At 48.0% G+C, this 20254-nt stretch overlaps 1 protein-coding gene and 1 pseudogene across 1 annotated transcript; both read right to left on the bottom strand.

Moving 5' to 3' along the window:
* The window catches only part of LOC119163075 (uncharacterized), a 392637-nt pseudogene that overhangs the window by 114102 nt on the left and 258281 nt on the right, over positions 1-20254 (bottom strand).
* LOC119163072 (nuclear envelope integral membrane protein) lies at positions 558-19839 on the bottom strand. Its single transcript, XM_037415006.2, has 2 exons — positions 18836-19839; positions 558-3127 (listed from the first exon to the last, which is right to left on the bottom strand). The coding sequence occupies exons 1-2, from the start codon at positions 19484-19486 to the stop codon at positions 2549-2551; spliced, it is 1230 nt and encodes a 409-aa protein (XP_037270903.1). The 5' UTR covers positions 19487-19839; the 3' UTR covers positions 558-2548.

Here is a 20254-nt window from a genome sequence, read left to right as displayed (position 1 = left end):
CCGCTGAACACAAAATTGTTGAAAACGTCCAAGGCTTCCTCCCCCCGCACCCTCCTGTATATCTACTTTGTAAAATGTTCCTTTTTCTGTAATAATGACTGAAATAAGCTTGAAACTTGAGTAAGCCTGAAACTTGGAGCCGTGTCTAGGGCTACCTTCCTGATAAGCACAGGCGCAATGCAACATATCAGCTTACGCTTCTGGTGTAAGCTGATAGTTGCTGCTTCTGAAGCTGCTGTTGTCATTGTTATGCAACTGTTCAGTGTACGTCTCTGCATACAACATTTGTACTTATCGTTAGTGTCATTTTGTAATGTTTCACACAATAAAAAAATTATGATGCCGTCACCTTCCTTCCACATGCTTTGCATAACTTTTATTGTTTTACTTTTGGATTGTGCTTTGCCTACCCTGCATGGCCCTTGTGTCCGCAGTATGTATTAAATAAATAAATAAATAAAATCGATTCGCTAGGTACGTGAGAGCTGTTGAATGTTTACGAGCTTGACACAGGTGGCCGCATCATAAATGTGGGCACACATACACAGATCCACAAATGCAAAGTAAAAGTAGTTTATTGAAACAGGACGAGATGACCCTTGTAGCTCATGCTGAAAGGTCAATAGAATGTCAGCTCTAGAAGGTGTAAAAGAGCAGATTTCTTTCCCACAGGTGTTATGCACACAGGTGGCAGATAAATATGAAAGCGAACACCTTGTCAGTAGGTAGTAATAAACAATGACACGTGTATATTTTAGTACAGACAACATAATCTTTCTTTTTGAGAGAGATTTTTCGCAACTGTATTATTGTTTCAGGGCAAGGGTGGAGCCACCATGGAAGTTGCTAACAAGGTGTCCCTTGTATGCTGTTCCCTGTTGCAAATTGTTCATAATCACACATGTTAGTCGAAGTATTGTCACAAGAACACATCAGTGGTTCTAGGGAAGAAAATGCACTACCTGAATACAAAAAACAAATCTAAGGTCTCTTTGGTCAAAAATGTGAAATAATTTCAGTCACAGTGGCAATGCCACCCTTGGCCTGGGATAAGTGCAGGCACCAACAAACTATGAAAATGTGAGCAAGAAACTGCCTATCCCACTTACTCTACAGAACACAGGTGACACCCTTTGTCCATTTATGCTTCTGTAAATGCAGCACTAAGTTGAGCCTGTCATGTCCATGGCTCATGGCCATCAACTTTGAAAAAGGTGAGCCAGCATGCTGGCAACACCACCCACATTGGACTTTACATCGCTGCATGCGAACCGTTACGAAAAGGGCACCTTTGTGACACTCAGCATGAAACCTGTGACAGTTCTTGCAACCAGCCCTACAAGCCAAGCAAACTTTGGTCCAGCTGTCACAGAGCTGAGTGGGTCTTGCGGGGCACAGGCATTTCTCCACTGTACATTGCGCTTCTTTAAGGGGTAACAACAGCTATGAAAGGAATGACAACATCACTGAGATAAGGGTTTCAGTGACAACATTGAGCATACAAAAACGTGATGAGAGCCTATCACCTGACCCCATCATCAGACAACACACGACCCTGTAGCACCAGCACCCCTGCCCACACAACACTTAGTTGTGGGCCATTCCATGCCAAATCATCCAGCGTTTTTTTCAATCATCATGAATATGAGTGAAAAAATTTTCACCTGTTTCTTGAAGTTTGAAACTCACCCAGCTGGTTTATTTCTGTTGCCAAAAACTTTCCTGTCTATTTACAAGAGTCTGTAATTTTGCACCAACTGAGCTAGAGGGCATCAAACAACAATTTTTTTCAAAAGACGTTGTTGGAGTGCACTCATAAAATGGTATTTGCGGCAGTGTAATGAAGTGATCTAAGTGTAAAATTAATTACTTACGTATATCAAGCAGGGCGAGTTTTGGACTTCGAGAAACATGTGCAAATTTTTTCAGTCACATTCGTGATGGTCGGAAAAATGCTATATGATTCGACATGGAATCTTTACAAACTTAATATGTGGGATTTCCCGTGCCAAAACCATCTTCGCCAACTTGCAAAGTCTTCAACAATTACAAAATTTCGACCATTTAAACATTATCTAGGTTGGCTAGCTGCTAACTAACAAAGAGGTAGATCTATGCTACAAATGCACAGTTATAATTCAACTAGAAACATCCATGTCAATCACACTTGGCAGTGATTCTGTTCCAGTGAGGACCAAGTGCAGCTTCCCTGAACTGTATTTTATACAAGTGGTATTTCAGTCATCAAGTTTCCACAGCATTAGGTAGCTCTCCCCATTGGGCAGATGGTCTGAAAAACCCAGGCCAGAGCGGAAGACCTATCTTTCACGATACGTGACTGTCCTCGTGCAACAGAAATTCTCGAATGAGTCACCAGCCAAAAGCTGGCAGAATCCTCATGGGATTGTAAAACCCAAAAGATTAAAATAAAATTTCACAGCCTCAGCTGCACATGTTTACCACCAGCCATCCTAGGTGTTGGCAAAGTTTCAGTTTGCTACACCCATTTCATATGCAAAGGTTCAGATTGTACAGAAGGGTCACTGACCTACTCTACAAGCTCCGTAAACGATGGCTGCTCACTGTCACTTTCCTCTGTCAGCTGGTGCTCCCTGTCACTAGGCGGCCTGTCCGATGAATCGACTTCATACTGGAGCACTTCCTCATCCGCGAGGTGCGACTGTCCCTGAACGAACTTGGCGAACCGCACAGGGTCCTTCAGGCGGGTCACCACCTGCCACGTCTTGCAGTTCGGGCTGCCGCAGAACTCTCGCAGAGCGTCTAGGGCCTTTCTAGTTTCTACGTCACCCTGCAAGATGTATTCCTCCTCTGTGAGGAGCTTCACCTTTGGCCGGCACACGCGTGTCCGCCACCATGTCCTCAGTTTGGCTGTCCACTTAGCAGGAAGGTTGTAAGCCACCAGCATGGCAAGTGCTGTGGCACATGTTGGCTCGTGGAGCTCGGACGACGTGATAACTCCGACCAGCGCTGCCAGCTGCAGTGACCACTGAATCAAATCCAGAGTCCGAGGATTTGTCGGTGGCCCTACACGGTAGCAGACAGCAAAGCTCAGTAGTGCCGTGAAGGCGATGTAGCCGGCCAGCACATTCCTGTAGCCGGCCAGAACCTGCATCAGCCGCAAGAAAATGTCGACAGTAGTTCAGACTTCAGAACACTGTGGAACTAATAATGCTGCGTATGATCAGCTTTTGCAGGTTCTCAAAAGAGCAATGCCAGTTTAAAATTTTTCACCAGCACATTACAGCTTATTAGAGAAATGAGCAGTTAGCTGGGCTACACAGAAATAGAGAACCAAGTATATGCAAGGCCACAATCAATTTGGTTGGCCTGGCACCAAGGCAGGGGAGGAATTACATGCATAACAGCAATTACACTGAACTTCCCTACAAGCAAATTATTTATTGATTTGATTTGTGGGGTTTAACGTCCCAAAACCACCATATGATTATGAGAGACGCCGTAGTGGAGGGCTGCGGAAATTTCGACCACCTGGGGTTCTTTAACGTGCACCCAAATCTGAGCACACGGGCCTACAACATTTCCGCCTCCATCAGAAATGCAGCCGCCGCAGCCGGGATTCGAACCCGCGACCTGCGGGTCAGCAGCCGAGTACCTTAGCCACTAGACCACCGCGGCGGGGCAAGCAAATTATTAAAACACGCTTTTATTAACATAGTTAACTACTCAGCTAAATTTGTCAATTGTCAAATATTGTGGGTTCAAAAAATGTGTTAATTTTATGGACTTACTTTCTTTCTTTCCCACCATAAAACAGCAACACACCTTTACAATTGCTTGAATTTCATAGTAAAACTGCATTTTATGTTCTGCGTTATTCTGTTTAACACTTGCTCAAGTTATACAGCAAGACTAACTGTATACTGTCTCTTCTTGTCGGATTTAGTGCTCCTCCTAACAAGTTTTCAAACTATACTGTGGGCAATGACCGTGTAGTTCATCATCTTCATATGTACATACAAATAATTGTAATCATCATCATCATTTATCTCACCTGGTGTTGTCTTTCACCAACGTGCATTAGTGGTACATAGAATCATTGTATAATACCAACAAGCTTAATATCCAAGTCGCCTACACTTTAGGTTCTTTATCGTTCAGTATGATACTTGGCGGAATTAAGATGTTTCTCTAGTAAGAACCCCAAGGCCAAAGTGCCTTTATCTAAGCTTCTTGCAGTAGCTGATGTACAAAATATGGTCGCTGAGATGTCACACTAAGGTTACCTTATGGAGCTAGGTACCAAAGGAGGCTCGTTAATTGCTTCCCATGGCTCGTGCATTTGTCCTGCAGCAAAGAGATCGGCTCTTCACCACTCGTTGTTGGGTGCAATATGGACATCACGAGGGGTGAAAATGAACGCAGGTTCTCATTTTGAAAAATCGGGTACGAAGAGTACAAAATGTTATAGTGAGTGATCTAAATCATTAACTTGCTGTGAAAACCAGAAAATAACAGAGTGCCAATAATAAGTTCAGAATATTCTTTCCAAGCATAAGGTGCAGATAAAATTGGCAGAAAGGAACACCTCAATCATAGTCTCACATTCCCAATTTCCAAGAACAAAGCTTATGAAAAATGATAGCTTTTGTTAAATGATTTATTCCTCAGTTTTCCATTTAAGCAATTGTAAAGCAGCTTCCTTTTTCAAATTTTGCATGCTAAACAATTTTCTTAGTCACCGAGGCCTGAGCCTTTGTACAGCAGCATTGCCCCAATATACAACTTATGGACTAATGAGATTTCGTAAATAGCCCACAGATTAACAAAAGCAACGGGTAATCAAGCCATGACATAGTTTGCCACAAATACTCAGTACTTGGTCTCAATATTTCAGTTTGCCCAGCCGCATGTCACCTCATATAGCTCTGTCAAAGTATCACCCCCTCACCTTGTGCTTTTTTTTTTCTACTGTAAGAAGTTGGGGATGGTGCGTATAGGAATGCTGTGCTATGATGTAAATCGATGCCTGTTTTGCATAAAGACTTGCTGCTGGATGACCTGGCCCTACTTACTGAACATCTTCAAAATTCATTCACAGCACAGTTGCCAGCTCACTATGCCCCCCCCCCCCCCCATCTACGAAAAAAGTGACAGTTTTGAGTTGGTCACATGACTGTGGTAAATAAGCTTTAAAACTCATCAGACATGATGAAACTTGTCCGACATGATAGTCTACTTGTTTTAAAATGACAGTGACATGAAAATATTCAGTAGTTTTCTTACATCAAACAAAAGACCGAGTCCTCAAGAGGCTCGAAAATGAGTGCTCCCTTACAAAGAAAGACTGCTTGCATGTTTCTATTTCTACTGTACTCTGACATCATAACACCGCATGAACTTCCCTGTCACGTGCTTGTGCAAGATATCGTGATGTTTCCATGACTACGTTGGTGACACACAAAGGCCATTTTTTATGTTTTTTGGTGACATGAAAATTGCCATATTGTACGTTTGGTACTCGACGTCATTGCAACTAGCCATGCAGGTGTGAAATGTTGTACACATTCTGTGATAGAACATTGTATCATGTAGCACAGGATTGGTCTAGTCTCGTCTCATGGTCAAATGCAAGAACAGCAGTTAAAGGCTGTGCTGTCCAACATTTTGTCATCTGCTAGGTGAGGACTGGGTACAGAGTGGATGGACACACCAATACATCTAAAAAAGAGTAATATATAACGGTCTCCAAATGACTTGTGTTGAATAGAAACGTATGAACTTGGGCCCCACAGTTGAATTAGCCTAACTTGGGCCCCACAGTTGAATTAGCCTGCTTTTTATCTGGTTTAATTTAATCCTGCCCAAATATTTTTCAAAAATAACAACCGGTGCTCCCACCTAATGTATCGTGAAATTGCGACACCATAAAGTGTCTAGTCAAGGCATCAACACAAATTAACTGTCAAAGCCATAGCACTCTTCATTACCAAGTTTTGAAAAACAATGCTCCAAATATTGATATTGTTACGGAAAAGAAGAGACGCCGTATCGACGAGGCTAGGGATGAGATGTATTCAAAACTAGCGGTAATGGCGTGACCGGTTCACCAGCGATCGAACGGAGACAGTTCTTCGTCTTCCTCGTCAGGCACACACGCACGTCGCCCCCTAGAATATCAATATACATGCATGTAGCATAACCCCCGGCGGCACAAACGCCGCTGCAACATGTACAATATCGGTAGCCTGTTGAGCATGTGAAGGCGACGGGGTGGCAGGACCAATTTCATATGTTACAAGAGTAACCACACGAAGGACTCGGTATGGACCTGTGTAGCGAGTAAGCAGTTTTTCTTACAAGCCAACTTGACGGGTCGGAGACCAGAGCAGGACCAAAGAACTGGGAAGGGTCGTTGCTTCTCTTGAGAGGTCAGAAGGCGAGTACAGGTGATTTCTCGTGCGTGAGCGGTCCGAGTGATAGCGTCCATGGCATATTCACTGGTCAGTACTCCAGGGGACGGTATGACGGTGTCTAGAAGCAATGTTGGTACTCGGCCAAACAGCACAAAAAATGGAGAGTAACCGGCAGTGTCATGGTGCGAAGCATTGTAGGCAAATGTGATGTATGGAAACGCGAGATCCCAGTCGGTGTGGTTGGTAGAAACATACTTAGCGAGCATGTCTGTAAGAGTTCGATTTAGACGCTCCGTGAGTCCATTGGTTGGCGGGTGGTATGACGTAGTCAGCTTGTGTCTCATTTTACAAGGCTGCAAGATGTCGGCTATGACCTTCGACAAAAAGGTGCGGCCACGGTCTGTAAGCAGCTGCCGTGGGGCTCCGTGTTGCAAAATCACGTCCTTGAGGAGGAAGTCGGCGACATCTGTGGCGCAGTTTATTGGAAGAGCTCGTGTGATGGCATAACGCATGGCGTAGTCGGTGGCCACGGCTATCCACTTGTTACCCGAGGAAGACGAGGGGAAAGGGCCAAGAAGGTCCAAGCCAACGTGCAAGAACGGTTCTGACGGAATATCGAGTGGTTGAAGGCGTCCGGCGGGAAGTGTCGATGGTGTTTTGCGACGCTGACATTTCTCACATGCTGCAACGTATCTTCTGACTGAGCGTGCAAGCCCTGGCCAGTAGAAGCGTCGGCGTATTCAGTCGTAAGTGCGTGACACACCAAGGTGACCAGCAGTCGGAAGGTCATGAAAATCATGTAGAACTTCCGAGCGAAGGTGTTTCAGAATGACAAGCAGCACGGCCGGTCCATCCGGCTCAAAACTTTGGCGGTATAAAACACCATCGTGGAGCACGAATGAGCGATTGGACTGATTAGAAGATAGTGATTCAAGGCGCTCAATTATAGTACGCAAGGAGTCGCATCATGGCGCTGCTCGTCACCGATGCATGTCATTTGTGAAAGGGAAAAGATGCAAGGCTCGGTGTCGGCGTCAGGCATAGTGCTCGACTCAGCAACCGGGTAGCGGGACAGGCAGTCTGCGTCCTGATGTAGGCGCCTCGACTTGTACGTCACCGTGTAGGTATACTCTTGCAGTCGCAGAGCCCAGCGCCTGAGCCGGCCAGTAGGATCCTTCAGTGACGTAAGCCAACATAGCGCTTGATGGTCAGTTATCACTGAGAAATTAGTGCCATATAAATATGGGCGGAACTTTGAGACTGCCCAAACAAGAGCAAGACATTCACGCTCTGTAATGGAATAGTTGCGCTCAGCAGCTGTGAGGAGGCGGCTAGCGTAGGCGGCAACTCGGTCGTGTCCCCGTTGGCGTTAAGCTAAGACGGCTCCGATTCCGTGACCACTAGCATCGGTTCAGACTTCTGTCGGAGCGAATGGGTCAAAGTGAGCCAATATGTGTGGAGTCGTCAGTAGCGTGATTAGGTGAGAAAAAGCAGCAGCTTGGTCGGTACCTCACGTAAATGTGACGTCTTTCTTCAGAAGCTCTGTGAGGTGCCGAGCGATGGTTGCGAAATCTTTCACAAACCTTCTAAGATAGGAGCAAAGTCCTACAAAACTCCGGACATCTTTGGCTGACTGGGATACAGGAAAACCGGTGACTGCACGAACTTTCTCGGGGTCTGGCTCCACACCAGAGGCGTTGACAAGGTGGCGCAACACTGTAATTTGCCGGCGAAGTGGCACTTCGAAGAGTTTAATTGAAGGCCCGCAGTGCGGAATATGTCGAGAATAGCTGACAAACGCTGAAGGTGGGTCTCAAATGTTGGGGAATATACAACGACATCGTCAAGATAACAAAGACATATTGACCATTTGAACCCTTGTAGCAGAGAGTCCATCATGCGCTCGAACGTGGCTGGGGCGTTGCATAGCCCAAACGGCATAACCTTGAACTGATATAGGCCGTCTGGAGTTACAAATGCAGTCTTCTCTTGGTCTTTTTCATCGACAGCAGTCTGCCAGTAGGCGGAACGTAGGTCTATTGTAGAAAAGTATCAGGCGCCGTGGAGACAATCGAGAGCGTTATCGATGCGGGGTAAAGGGTAAACGTCCTTTTTCGTGATTCTATTCAAATGACGGTAATCCACGCAGAAGCGCCACGTGCCATCTTTCTTTTTAACGAGCACAATGAGGGACGCCCAAGGGCTCGAAGAAGGTTCAATAATTCCTTTGGCTAACATCTTGGGCTAACATCTTGGTGACTTCTTGTTGAATTATCTTACGCTCAGTGGCAGATACCCGGTACGGTCGCCGATGAATGGGATGGGAATCACCTGTGTTAATGCGGTGCTTGACGAGTGAAGTCTGGCCGAGTGGACGGCTGTCAATGTGGAATATGTTGCGGTATGAAGCCAGAAGGCGGCATAGTGCGGCTGACTTCTCAGGTTTGAGGTCCGGGGCGATCATGGAGCATAAGGTCGCATCGAGGCACGTGGCATCCTGCGAGTGATAAGGGTGCTCGGGACATACGTCTGCCGTAAAGGAGGTGACGTGGTCGTCAATTAAGGGTCTTAGCGTGGTGACCGAAATTCCTTGGGGTAACACTTGTTTTATGAAACTGAAATCGATAACAGGTAAATACGTTTGATTAGAAGCCATGGTTACAACGTAGTGTGGTACAGTAATGTCACGCGCCAGGAGAACATCAGTAATCGGCGTCACGATATAATCACCGTCGAGCACTGGAGAAGGTGTTGCCAATTCAACGAATGTGAGAGCTTTAGGCAGTATACGGAAGAAGTCAGAGGTGCACAGGCTGTTCCGGAGTTCAGGGTGAGGATCCGGGAAAAGAGGAAGTTCTAGGCAGAGAGTACCGGCGGCACAATTTATGAGGGCAGAATGCGTCGAAAAGAAGTCCGTGCCAAAAATTAGGTCATGAGGGCAATTTTCAAGCACCGTAAATAAAACGGGGACATGGCGACCGGCAATACTAACACGAGTGGTATACATTCCAGTGATGGCCACAGTTCCACCATCAGTGACACGGAGGGCTTTAGTTGCTGCAGGCATGAGGACTCTTTTGAGCAGGCGACACAGATGAGCACTCATTATGGACACTTGGGCTCCGGTATCAACTAACGCCGTCAAAGAAATACCGTCCACATACATCTCAATCAAGTTCGTATTAGTGGGGAGCGTCAACGGAGGATTCAGATCAGTCGCAAGTGATGCAGCACTGCCTTTCGGAGCTACATGATCTAGTTTTCTGTCCGAGAGGATCCATAGTTGACCGGCGATTGATAGCGGCGTGGTTGGGGCGATGGGGAACGGCGGCGTTGAGGTGACGGCGAACGAGCGGTGGTGCGGCTGTTGGGGACGTCGGAAGAAGGCTACACACGACTGGGTGAATATCGACGGGAGTCCTCGTATGGGTGAGAAGAGGAAAATAGGCTCCAGTTCGAGGGTGTCCAAGTGCTGTGGCAGTAGCGGGAGATATGGCCAACTCGGTGCCAGCGGAAGCAGATCGGTTTGTCGTCTGCAGTTCTCCATTCCGCCAAATTGCGGGATCGTGGAAGAAAATGTGAGTCATGGCATGGTGCATTTGTTGTCATTGGTCTGGAGACGGGTTGGGAGACAGAGCAGGCCACAGGAAAACCGAGCTTTGTAGTTTCCTGCCTCACAACGGCTTGAATAACGCAGACTGCCGGAGGCGCTTGTGCAGCGCCATGGTCGAGCGGATGTGGAGGGAATGGTGCCGGACATGACTCCTCAATTTCCCGTCGAACTATTCGTGTCACGCTGTCCTGCATGGGTGGTACGGCACTGAGATCGGTGCAGGTGGATGTAACAGCCGTGTTTGGTAGCCGCGTAAATTGAGGCAGAAAACGGCGGTTTTTCGCCATTTCGAAGCAGCAGCATTCCTTGATAATCATATCTATGGTCGTGACGTTGGTGTAGACGAGCAAGTAGAAGGCGTCATCCCCGATGCCCTTGAGTATGTGGCCCACCTTGTCACTTTCTACCATTTGCTCGTCCACTTTTCAGCACAACGTGAGCACGTCCTGTATGTAGGAGACATACGGCTCAGTTGGGGACTGCACACAAGTGGCGAGTTCTTTTCGCGCCTCCATTTGGCGACCGGATGGGTCCCCAAAGATGTCGCGTAGTCTCTCTTTGAAGGTATCCCAGTTTGCGAACTCGGTCTCATGGGCGTCGAACCAGACCCGTGGGGTGCCGTCCAAGTAAAACATTACGTTGGCGAGCGTCGTGGTAGGGTCCCATTGGTGTGTCTGGCTAACACGCTTGTACATACGGAGCCAGTAGTCAACGTCAAGCCAGGTTGTGCGGAGAATGTACCGGATCATGGGGGTAGGGCATCGTCAGGTATGTCGGGGCTGGAGCTACAGATGGAGACGCTGACGGGTTGTTGTCATTGGTAGCCATGGCCGGAGACTGAACGGTGCGGCCGCTGCAGTGGTGAAGACGAGGAACGTTCCACCTCCACCAAATATGTCACGGAAAAGAAGAGACGCTGTATCGACGAGGCTGGGGATGAGATGTATTCAAAACCAGCAGTAATGGCGTGACCGGTTCACCAGCGATCGAGCAGAGACAACCCTTCGTCTTCCTCGTCAGGCACACACGCGCGTCGCCCCCTAGAATATCAATATACATGCATGTAGCAATATTGTCACAACGCAGAAACAGCAGCAGTTGCATACAGGACAACTCACTTTAATTATACCAGAACACTAGCAAACTGATCGGATGAGAACCTCGTCTTTCTCTCCCGCTACGCGTGCTCTTCGTTGTTCTCTTGGTGCTGCATATTCAATGCGGCATTTGCCCCTCTCCAGAGAGCAGCGTCCCGATGCTCTTCTACAAAAGACAGTGCAGTAGATGTATGGTGCAAATCAGTCCGAACAATAGGGCTCCATTCGCACAACATGCATGGTTTCTGGTTTTTGCTGGCGAGTTGTCGAGGGGCTGTCAGGAACGACTACATAATTAACATCACTCAGGCGTTGTACAGCTGTGTAGGGGCCAAAATACCTTTTCAGCAATTTTTCAGACAGTCGCCGGCGGCGGATAGGACTCTATACCCACACTTTCTCGCCGGGGCAATAGACGGCGTGTCGGTGTCGCAGATAATAACGTTGGGCATTGTAATTTTGCTGCTGGGTGATTTGGACGCGTGCAAGCTGCCTCGCTTCTTCTGCTCGTTGGGTAAAAGATGCAGCGTGCAAATCGATGTCATTGCAGTCGTGCAGTAACATGGCGTCAAGCATCGTCGTCACTTCACGGCCATGAGGGAGACTGAGCGGCGTTCTTCATGTAGTTTCTTGCTGCGCTGTATTATAGATGAACGAGATGTACGGTAGAATGTCGTCCCAGTTCTTGTGATCCATGTCAATGTACATACTCAACGTGTCGGCAATAGTCTTGCTGAGGCGTTCTGTTAAGCCGGTCGTTTGTGGGTGATAATAAGTGGTTTTCCGATGGGCAGTTCCACTGAGCACAAGCACTGTCTGCAAAAGAGCGGCCGTGAAAGTGGTACCTCGATCCGTTATTATGATTGTCGGAGCACCGTGCCTCAGGATGATATTTTCTATGAAGAATCGTGCGGTTTGAATGACGGCGCCACTTGACAAAGCCTTTGTTCCCGCGTAGCACGTAAGGTAATCAGTGGCGACTATTACCCACTTGTTGCCAGCATGGAAGTCAGATATGGTCCGAGGAGATCCGTCCCGATTTGGGCAAAAGATACCGTGGGCACTTGAATAGGTTGTAATAGTCGAGCTGGTTTTAATGGTGGCGATTTTCGTTGTTGGCAATCGAGGCATGTGCACACGTAATTTTTCACAATAGCTGGAAGTCTTGGCCCGTAGTATTTCTGTTGGATTCTGGCCAATGTGCGTGTGTATCTGAGATGACCGGACGTTGGCTTATCATGACAAGCACTAAGTATCTCCTCACAGATTGACGTCGGGATGACAAGTAGGTGGGTGCTTCCTCTGGGAGAAGAGTTCTTCTTATAGAGAACACCACTATGTAAGCAGAATGACGGCAGGCTCCTTGCAAATCTTCTAGGGACGGTTGTTGTCTGGCCATTCAAAAATTCAATAAGGGGAAGCAACTTGCTGTCTTCCTTCTGCTTGCACGAAATCGTAGTGGTGTCGACGACTCCTACAAACGCTATGCTGTCATCTTCTGTGTCATCGTTGCGCTTTATCGTTGACCTTGATAAGCAATCGGCGTCGGCGTGCTGCCGTCCGGACTTGTACACGACCGTCATATCAAACTCTTCAAGGCGTAAGCTCCACCGTGCGAGCTGACCAGACGGGTCTTTCAAGTTGGTTAGCCAGCAGAGGGAATGACGACCGCTGACTACGTGGAAGGAACGACCATAGAGGTACGAACTAAACTTCATAACCACCCATACAACAGCAAGACACTCTTTTTCCGTTGTGGAGTAGTTGGAGTCGGCGCCGGAAGGCGTCCTACTAGAATATGCGATCACCCGCTCGGCTGAGTCTTGCCACTGAACGAGTACAGCGCTTAAACCCACGTTTGCTAGCATCTGTGTGAACCAAAGTGGGCACGTCCTCATCAAATTGAGCAAGTACAGTCGGTGTCTGCAGCCGTTCTCAGAGGTCGTCAAATGCCGCGTGTTGATCGTCGCCCCATATGAACGAAATGTCTTCTCTTGTGAGTCGTGTTAACGGCGAGGCTATGTGTGAGAAATTGGCAATAATCCTTCGGTAGTACGGGCATAGGCCACGGAAACGCCTGACTGCTTTCTGACCTGTGGGCACCGGAAATGTTCTGACGGCCGCAATCTTATCGTGATTAGGTCGAACACCTTCATGGCTCACCACATGGCCTAAAAGTTGGAGCTCCTTGAGACCAAAATGACATTTCTCGGGTTTCTGTGTCAGGCCGGCATACCTTATTGCCCAGAATACCGATAGCAGCTTGCTCAGGTGTTCCTTAAATGTTTTTGAAAAAACACTGACGTTGTACAGATAGACCTGACATGTCTGCCACTCAAGGCCTGACAGAACGGTATCATTAGTCTTTGAAATGTTGCGGGGGCTGAGCACAATACGAAGGGCAAGACTTTAAATTCATAAAGCCAATCAGGCATTACAAAGGCCGTTTTTTCTCTATCTCGCTCATCGACCTCAATTTGCCAATACCTACTTTTAAGGTCCCTTGACGAGAAGTAGCGTGCATACCTCAGCCTGTCGAGTGAATCATCGATGCGCGGTAATGGGTATACGTCTTTCTTTGTCATATTGTTCAGCTTGCGGTAGTCGGCACAAAATCGCAAGCTTCCGTCTTTCTTTGTAACCAGCACTACCGGCGATGCCCAAGGGCTTCTTGACGGCTGGATGACGTCATCGTCGAGCATTTTGTTTACTAGTTCCTGGATTGCTTCACGCTCTTTCGGTGCTACGTGGTATGGGTTCTGAGGTATTGGCCTTGCCATCTCTTCCGTTATTATCCGATGCTTCGTCAGTGGCGTTTGACTGACCGTCGAGGTCGATAAAAAACAGTCTTTGAACTGGTGAAGAAGATCTACTAGATGCCGTCTTCGCGCTGGTGATAAATCCGTGCTTACGTCAATAGATAGTGGGGCTGACGTGGCTTTCAGTTCGTCCTGTTGCACTACACAGCACTCGCAGATTTCAGTGATCTCGTCAAAGTAGGCAACTGTAGAGCCTTGTATAATGAGTCATCGCTCGTTGGTAAAATTCGTCAACAAAACCTCCGCTTCACCACACACAACATTGACGATACTTCTGGCAATTGCAACACCACGAGAGAATAAAAGCGCCAATTCTTGTTCAGCAATTCCTTCTCTTGTATGCTGCGCGCTGCACGTGACCGAAACAAGGCGGCACGATAATGGAAGTACGGTCATGTCGTCAATGACGTGCAGGGATTTTCGGTGTAGTGCTGCGCTTTGATTCGCTAAAAAGGTCAGTACACCGTCCGGTATATTGATGATGGCACCATATTCACGCAAGAAATCCATCCCTAAGATTGCCTGTTTGCAACACTCGGACAGAATAATGAAAGTAGCGACGAAGGATGCATCCCCTATCTTCATTCTTGCGGTGCACTTTGTAGTAAGTGTAAGTAGCGGCCCTCCAGCTCCTCTAATCTGTGGTCCCGTCCATTCCATTCTAACCTTCCTGAGCTTGTCTGCCAGACTCTCATTATCGATAAGACCGCGCCAGTGTCTACCAATGCCGTGGCGTCATGTCCGTCAATCGTAATTGCAACTTTAGCAGTAACAACCCCATATTTCATCAAATCATTGAAAATTACAGTCTCTTCCCTCGGCAGTACTGGGGGATTTTTAGCACTTTGACGATTCGCAACCTTCCCCCATGAGGTCGCTGCTTTTAGTTTCCCCGGCGTGGACTGGGAAATCTGTTCCTCGGCATGTCAGTAGTGCTCCATTTAGGAGATAGAGAACAACACCCAGGAGAGGGTGAGCACGACCGAAACCCAGGAACATCCCACGGGGTTATGACACTAGTGTCTACGTCCGGCGTTTCGTTGAAATGGCGCCGAGGAATAGTGGAAAGAAATCCTTCGTACCCTGTGATGCGATACGGGCAATACTGAACGATGTGGCCTGCTTCCCCACAATGAAAGCACAGGGGCCTATGGTCAGGGGTACACCAAATGTCAGTTTTGCGAAGTGGTGGCCGCCTCGGCGTCGAAGTTTCTCTGTAGTACCAAGGTGCTGTCGGCGGATGTTGCTGATGGTACTGATGTGGTGTCGGTACATTATCTGGCTGTCAGCGAACTATGTCTGCATAGCACGACTATGTCTGCGAACACAAGCACCCTGGGTGTGCTCGTGTTCGGCTCAAGAAGCGAGAGCGCTTGCCTGATCTCCTGATGCACAACTTCTGTTACTGAGGCAATCGCGCAGTCATTGAGTTTCGCGATGAGCTTCTTGACCTCTTCTTGCACGATTTCTCGTATCAGTTGGTGCAATGAACCTTTGTAGGGTGTCGTTGCTGTGGTCGTGGTTGCCGCTCTGATTGGTGCACTGTGGATTGGGCAGTCATACTGCCGGTAGCACAGATGCAGTGCGTGTTCAATGGATGTCGCCTCCTTAAAGAATTCATCAACACTTGTAGGCGTATTTCACACGAGACCAGCGAACAGCTGCTCTTTAACGCCACGCATGAGGTGGCTAACTTTTTCGGCTTCGGGCATATTGGGATCTTCTCGACAAAACAGCCGTGCCATGTCCTCGACAAACATCGTAACGGATTCATTTAGTTTCTGAGTCCGTGACTCGAGGAGACGCTGTGCGATTTCTTGTCTTTCGGTGCTCGCGAGCGTGTCGAGGAACTTTTGCTGGAACTTGTCCCAAGACGACCACACGCGATTTGTAAACCAAGTTCGGGCTCAGTCTTGAAGCGGAAAATACACGTAGCCCAATTTCTGTGTGGCGTTCAACCCATTAACGTTCGATGTGTGCTCGAATCCCTCGAACCAGTCATGTGCGTCCTCATATGTGTTTCCATGGAAGTCAACCAGAAGTCGAGAGTTCAAAACAGTCACCTGTGTCCTGCTTGGGCTGGACATGTTGGGGCCAGTGCTTCCAGGTGCCGTCATGCTTTCTGGCACGGTCGCGCTTTCCGGCAATGGACCGAACTTCGGGCTGAGGCCTAACAGGCGGCGGTGGCTGCGGTGAACAAGGGTGTCGATGCATGGAAGTCTTTCTGGACTATATGCGAGGCTGTTGTCAGGTGTCCCGAACATGTACCCAGCACATCCACCAGTGTCACAATGCAGAAACAGCAGCACTTGAATACAAGACAACTCACTTTAATTATACCAGAACACTGGCAAACTGATCAAGTGAGAACCTCGTCTTTCTCCCCCGCTGCGTGTGCTCTTCATTGTTCTCTTGGTGCCGCATATTCAATGCGGCAATATTCAGTCATAATAATTCTCTACTTTTTAATGTGTTGAAAACATTTATGATTTCCCTTGGTAAACAATCAAAACGTGACTCTTTCTTCCGGGGTGCTTGCGCTTTGCCTATTGGTTCCCTCTGGTTTAACGATGACGTTTCGTTCTATCATATGTGTACAACATCGTGCCCCTGGTGCATAAAGTCAGCACAATTGACACTGTAGCCAGACCACGCTAATGTCGATGTCAGTACCAGTACCATGTGAAAATTGAGCTCAACACAAAAATAAAATTTCTTAAAATTTGCCCAGTTTCACACTAGCTCAGAGCAGCATCTTTATAATGGAGTAAACTTGGTTTCAAAGTTGATGTCGATAGGAGGGTTGCTCCGATGTGGCACCAGCATTAGAACGACAGCATATCTATCTTGGTTGTATCCATGTAGGCATTGAGTCGCATTCTATCCGCACACACTGCAGAAGGTGCACACTGTCACGCACAGTCTCTCGTCACCGCTCGCCATTTCAACAGAACCAATAAAGCGCTCCGCCAGAGAACACCTGTGCCACAACGGACCACTGAGATGGTGGCAAACGCCGCAAGTGCACGAAGTAGGCGACGTAACTCCAAACCATTCTATCCACCTTTAAGTGACAACAGCAACACACTGAGGTGTCGATAATGCTAATCATGAGGCTTTTAAATGTCGCGACAGGCAGATCGTGGCACTTGTGCCCATAAGCCGCATCATGTTGCTACTTGCCTGCCTGTTGGAGTAAGTCACGTGACCTCTCTCAATCGACAGTGTTTGAATGAGCTGTGAGAATTTCCAAGAAGGTGCAGACGAGGATCCACAATGAATGGCTGCCAGCCGCCCAACTTCGTGTCATTCTAAGTGTGTGTTTTCCTTTCCTCCAGCTGAAAGCAAGGATGTCGGTAGGAAGTATGGAGAACATTGTGCCCTATATGGAGTCAAAGCGGTGACTTCCCTTTTTGTGGTTAGCATATGCTTGTCGTGTAATGACAACTTATAACGAGCATGGCACAGTGATTCAAAGAGCTCACAAGAAACATTGCCAGGTTGTCTACCCAGTTCGTTCACGTGCTTCACATGGCATAAGTGAATAGAATGGTTGCAATGTTAGCTTGGCACTCCACTGTATTCGCATCTTGTCCACCAGTTCCAATCTTGGTACCGATCTCTTTCTTTGCCCCTTTTCGAAATGCCGAAAGCCCATTCTAAGTACACATTATGGATAAAACTGAAAACTGTGCCACAAATCAAAGACCCCATAATCACACGGCTTGAGTACTCTAACATGTCACCTTACACCGGAGTAGTGATAAAGCAATGTCTCTGAGTTGTTTTATGACCTTCAACCAGTTTTCAGAGCGAAACAGACAAGGACAGAAAGACAGGCACAGTAAACTACAGACAGTGCTTGTCTGCCACAGTAAATCAGTGGTTGAGGTGCCCGGCTGCTGACCCGAAAGCTGCAGTTTCAATCTTGGCTGCGGCAGTGGCATTTCAGTGGAAACTAAATGATAGAGGCCCGTGTACTTACTGAGGAACGGACCCCTGACACCAACTTCGGAAACTCAACATGCTTGTGTTGTTTGAGAGTCCGGCATACCCCAGGGTTTATTATTGACAATCATTGTCTGTAAGATATTTTAATTTGTCTTTAAAGAAAGAGTATGTGCTCATCCAAGTATTCAGGTCTAATCAATTTCTGTGGTTTGACGTAGACAGGGGCCTTCGCGTGACCTTGCAGGGTCAAGCAAGTATTGATGACGTGAGAGAACATCTGCGAGACGTGCACAATACCTCAACTGGTTTCTGGTGAGGACTGTTGTTTGTCACCGTTCTTGCTCTCTTGTCTCTCAAGGTGATTTTGGCTGCTTACAAGAGGAATGCTTTTCGTTTTTCTGAGGGGGACATGCTCAAAGCGCACACATCATTTCATTGTTCACCATCAATGGGTTCCCCTATTTCAAAATTGCTTGTTCTGCGTCGCCAAATCTTGAGCGCACATTGTCTCAGGAGCGACCTCACCGATGCTAACATTAATTGCGTGACGCATTAGAGCATTTACGATTCAGTTTTGACATTACCAGAAAAAAACGCAAAATTACTGCAAAAAAGTGCCATACAAAAGTTATGCTGTCGGGTCTCCTTTAAAGAACACTAGACGGTTAAAATATTCAGATCCCCCCACTACGGCGTCCCTCAAACTCTGTCTCTCATGCTTTTGGGATGCACAACCCCTGATCTTATTATTATATTGTCTCTGTCTTATTTTGTCTCGATCTTTTTATCTTCGTCCGTTTCACGCTAGAAAAAGTGGGTTTCAACCTAGGTTCAACCATGGCAAGGAAGACGGCCACCTGGACTGAAGAGCAAACAACCAAACAACGCTGTTTGCCCTTATAACGAAGTTTTCTCGAAGGATCACCCGCAACCCGTCACATTTGCGAGCACACACGTTACCTGGTAGACGTTGGACCACATCAGTTGCAGCAAGTAGAGCACCAGCGACCAGCCGAAGCAGAGGACCGTGTAGAACGCCGAGCGACGCGGCAACAGACGACCCACGACGAACACGACGACGAGTAACGAGGCCATCACGCCGACGGCGACGCCGCACGCGTAGAACACGAGCACGTTGCGGCAGAGCGAAGGCACGCCGAAGAACATCAGCACCGAGGCGATGAACTGCAGCAGGCGCCAGTAGTTGGCCTCGCGTACCACCAGCTCGAACCGGTAGTCGTCCTCGGACGAGACGCCGATGCAGTGCTGCCGGAAAGCCGACAGCCAGATGGTGGAGCGTCTCCATGGAAGCAGCGGGACCCAGCTGGCGACGTGCGCTTCGAACTGCGACCGCACCGACGCCTCGTCGGGACCCTCGAAGAGCGTGTAGCTTTCGGGCACCAGCTTGAACTCGACATAGACAGACTTGAAGAGCGACAGGTAGCCAGCCGGTTCGCCCGGGTAGCAGAATACGGCCAGCCCATTCCGGCTGTTGTACGATCGGGCCAGGTATAGATGGCCTTCGCGCAGGACCGTCGGCGATGTCGCGTCGCCCGAGACGACGTGTAACAGGGCAACAGCCGGCAACCACTGAAGCACAGCCGACACCATCGTGTTCAGGACGATCGTATCGCCACGCGCAGTCAGAAGCACGCTTGTCAAAAGCGTAGAATAAAGGAAACTTTAGGTCGGAAACGCATTAGGCTACAACTGCAGTGAGCCACTCTGCAACTACCGTGTTGTCCAGCCTTTGTACTTGAAGTCCTTTGTACTAGAGAGTACACAGTAACGGTACGAAGTTTTGAATTTGGTGACGACGGGCATCGGCACTCGTGACAGCGTGAGACAAACGCTGGCTACAGTGCGCTTGCTCAGGCTTGCAACTCAAACAAAAACACAAATAACCAATAAACGTAGATAGGGTGGCTAGAATGGGGAGGTGTGATGACCGGCCTCCGGAGGCTGGCCCAAAGGCGCGTTCCTGCCGCGCGGTGGCGCTGCCGATGGGGGCGCTGTTTGGAACCATCTAAACTCCCTAACAAATGAGACGAGCCTAGAGCAGAGTTTTATAACTACAGCCCAAGGTGCTAGGCTAGAATGAGACGAAGCTATTGAATATATAGGAACAAGGGTGACAGAAAAATTTCAACAAAGAAGTACTTTATGCACCACAATAGGTGGTGGTGGTAGTGGTTACAATGAAGAGGAAAAAGGCACCTAATTTATGTCTGCCTTCAGGCGACACGGCGCAGTGCCTTATAGGGGTGGGGGGAAGGAGGGATAAAAAGAATAGAAGGAAAATAGAAGGAGAAGAAGACAGCCAACGAGAGAAAAAAAAAAGGAGATAGGAAAGTGGGGATCCGGTCGAAGCAGTCCAAG

This window comes from Rhipicephalus microplus, chromosome 9 (assembly GCF_043290135.1).
Source record: "Rhipicephalus microplus isolate Deutch F79 chromosome 9, USDA_Rmic, whole genome shotgun sequence".
Lineage (NCBI taxonomy): Eukaryota > Metazoa > Arthropoda > Arachnida > Ixodida > Ixodidae > Rhipicephalus > Rhipicephalus microplus.
This window is presented reverse-complemented; position numbering and strand designations above follow the sequence as displayed.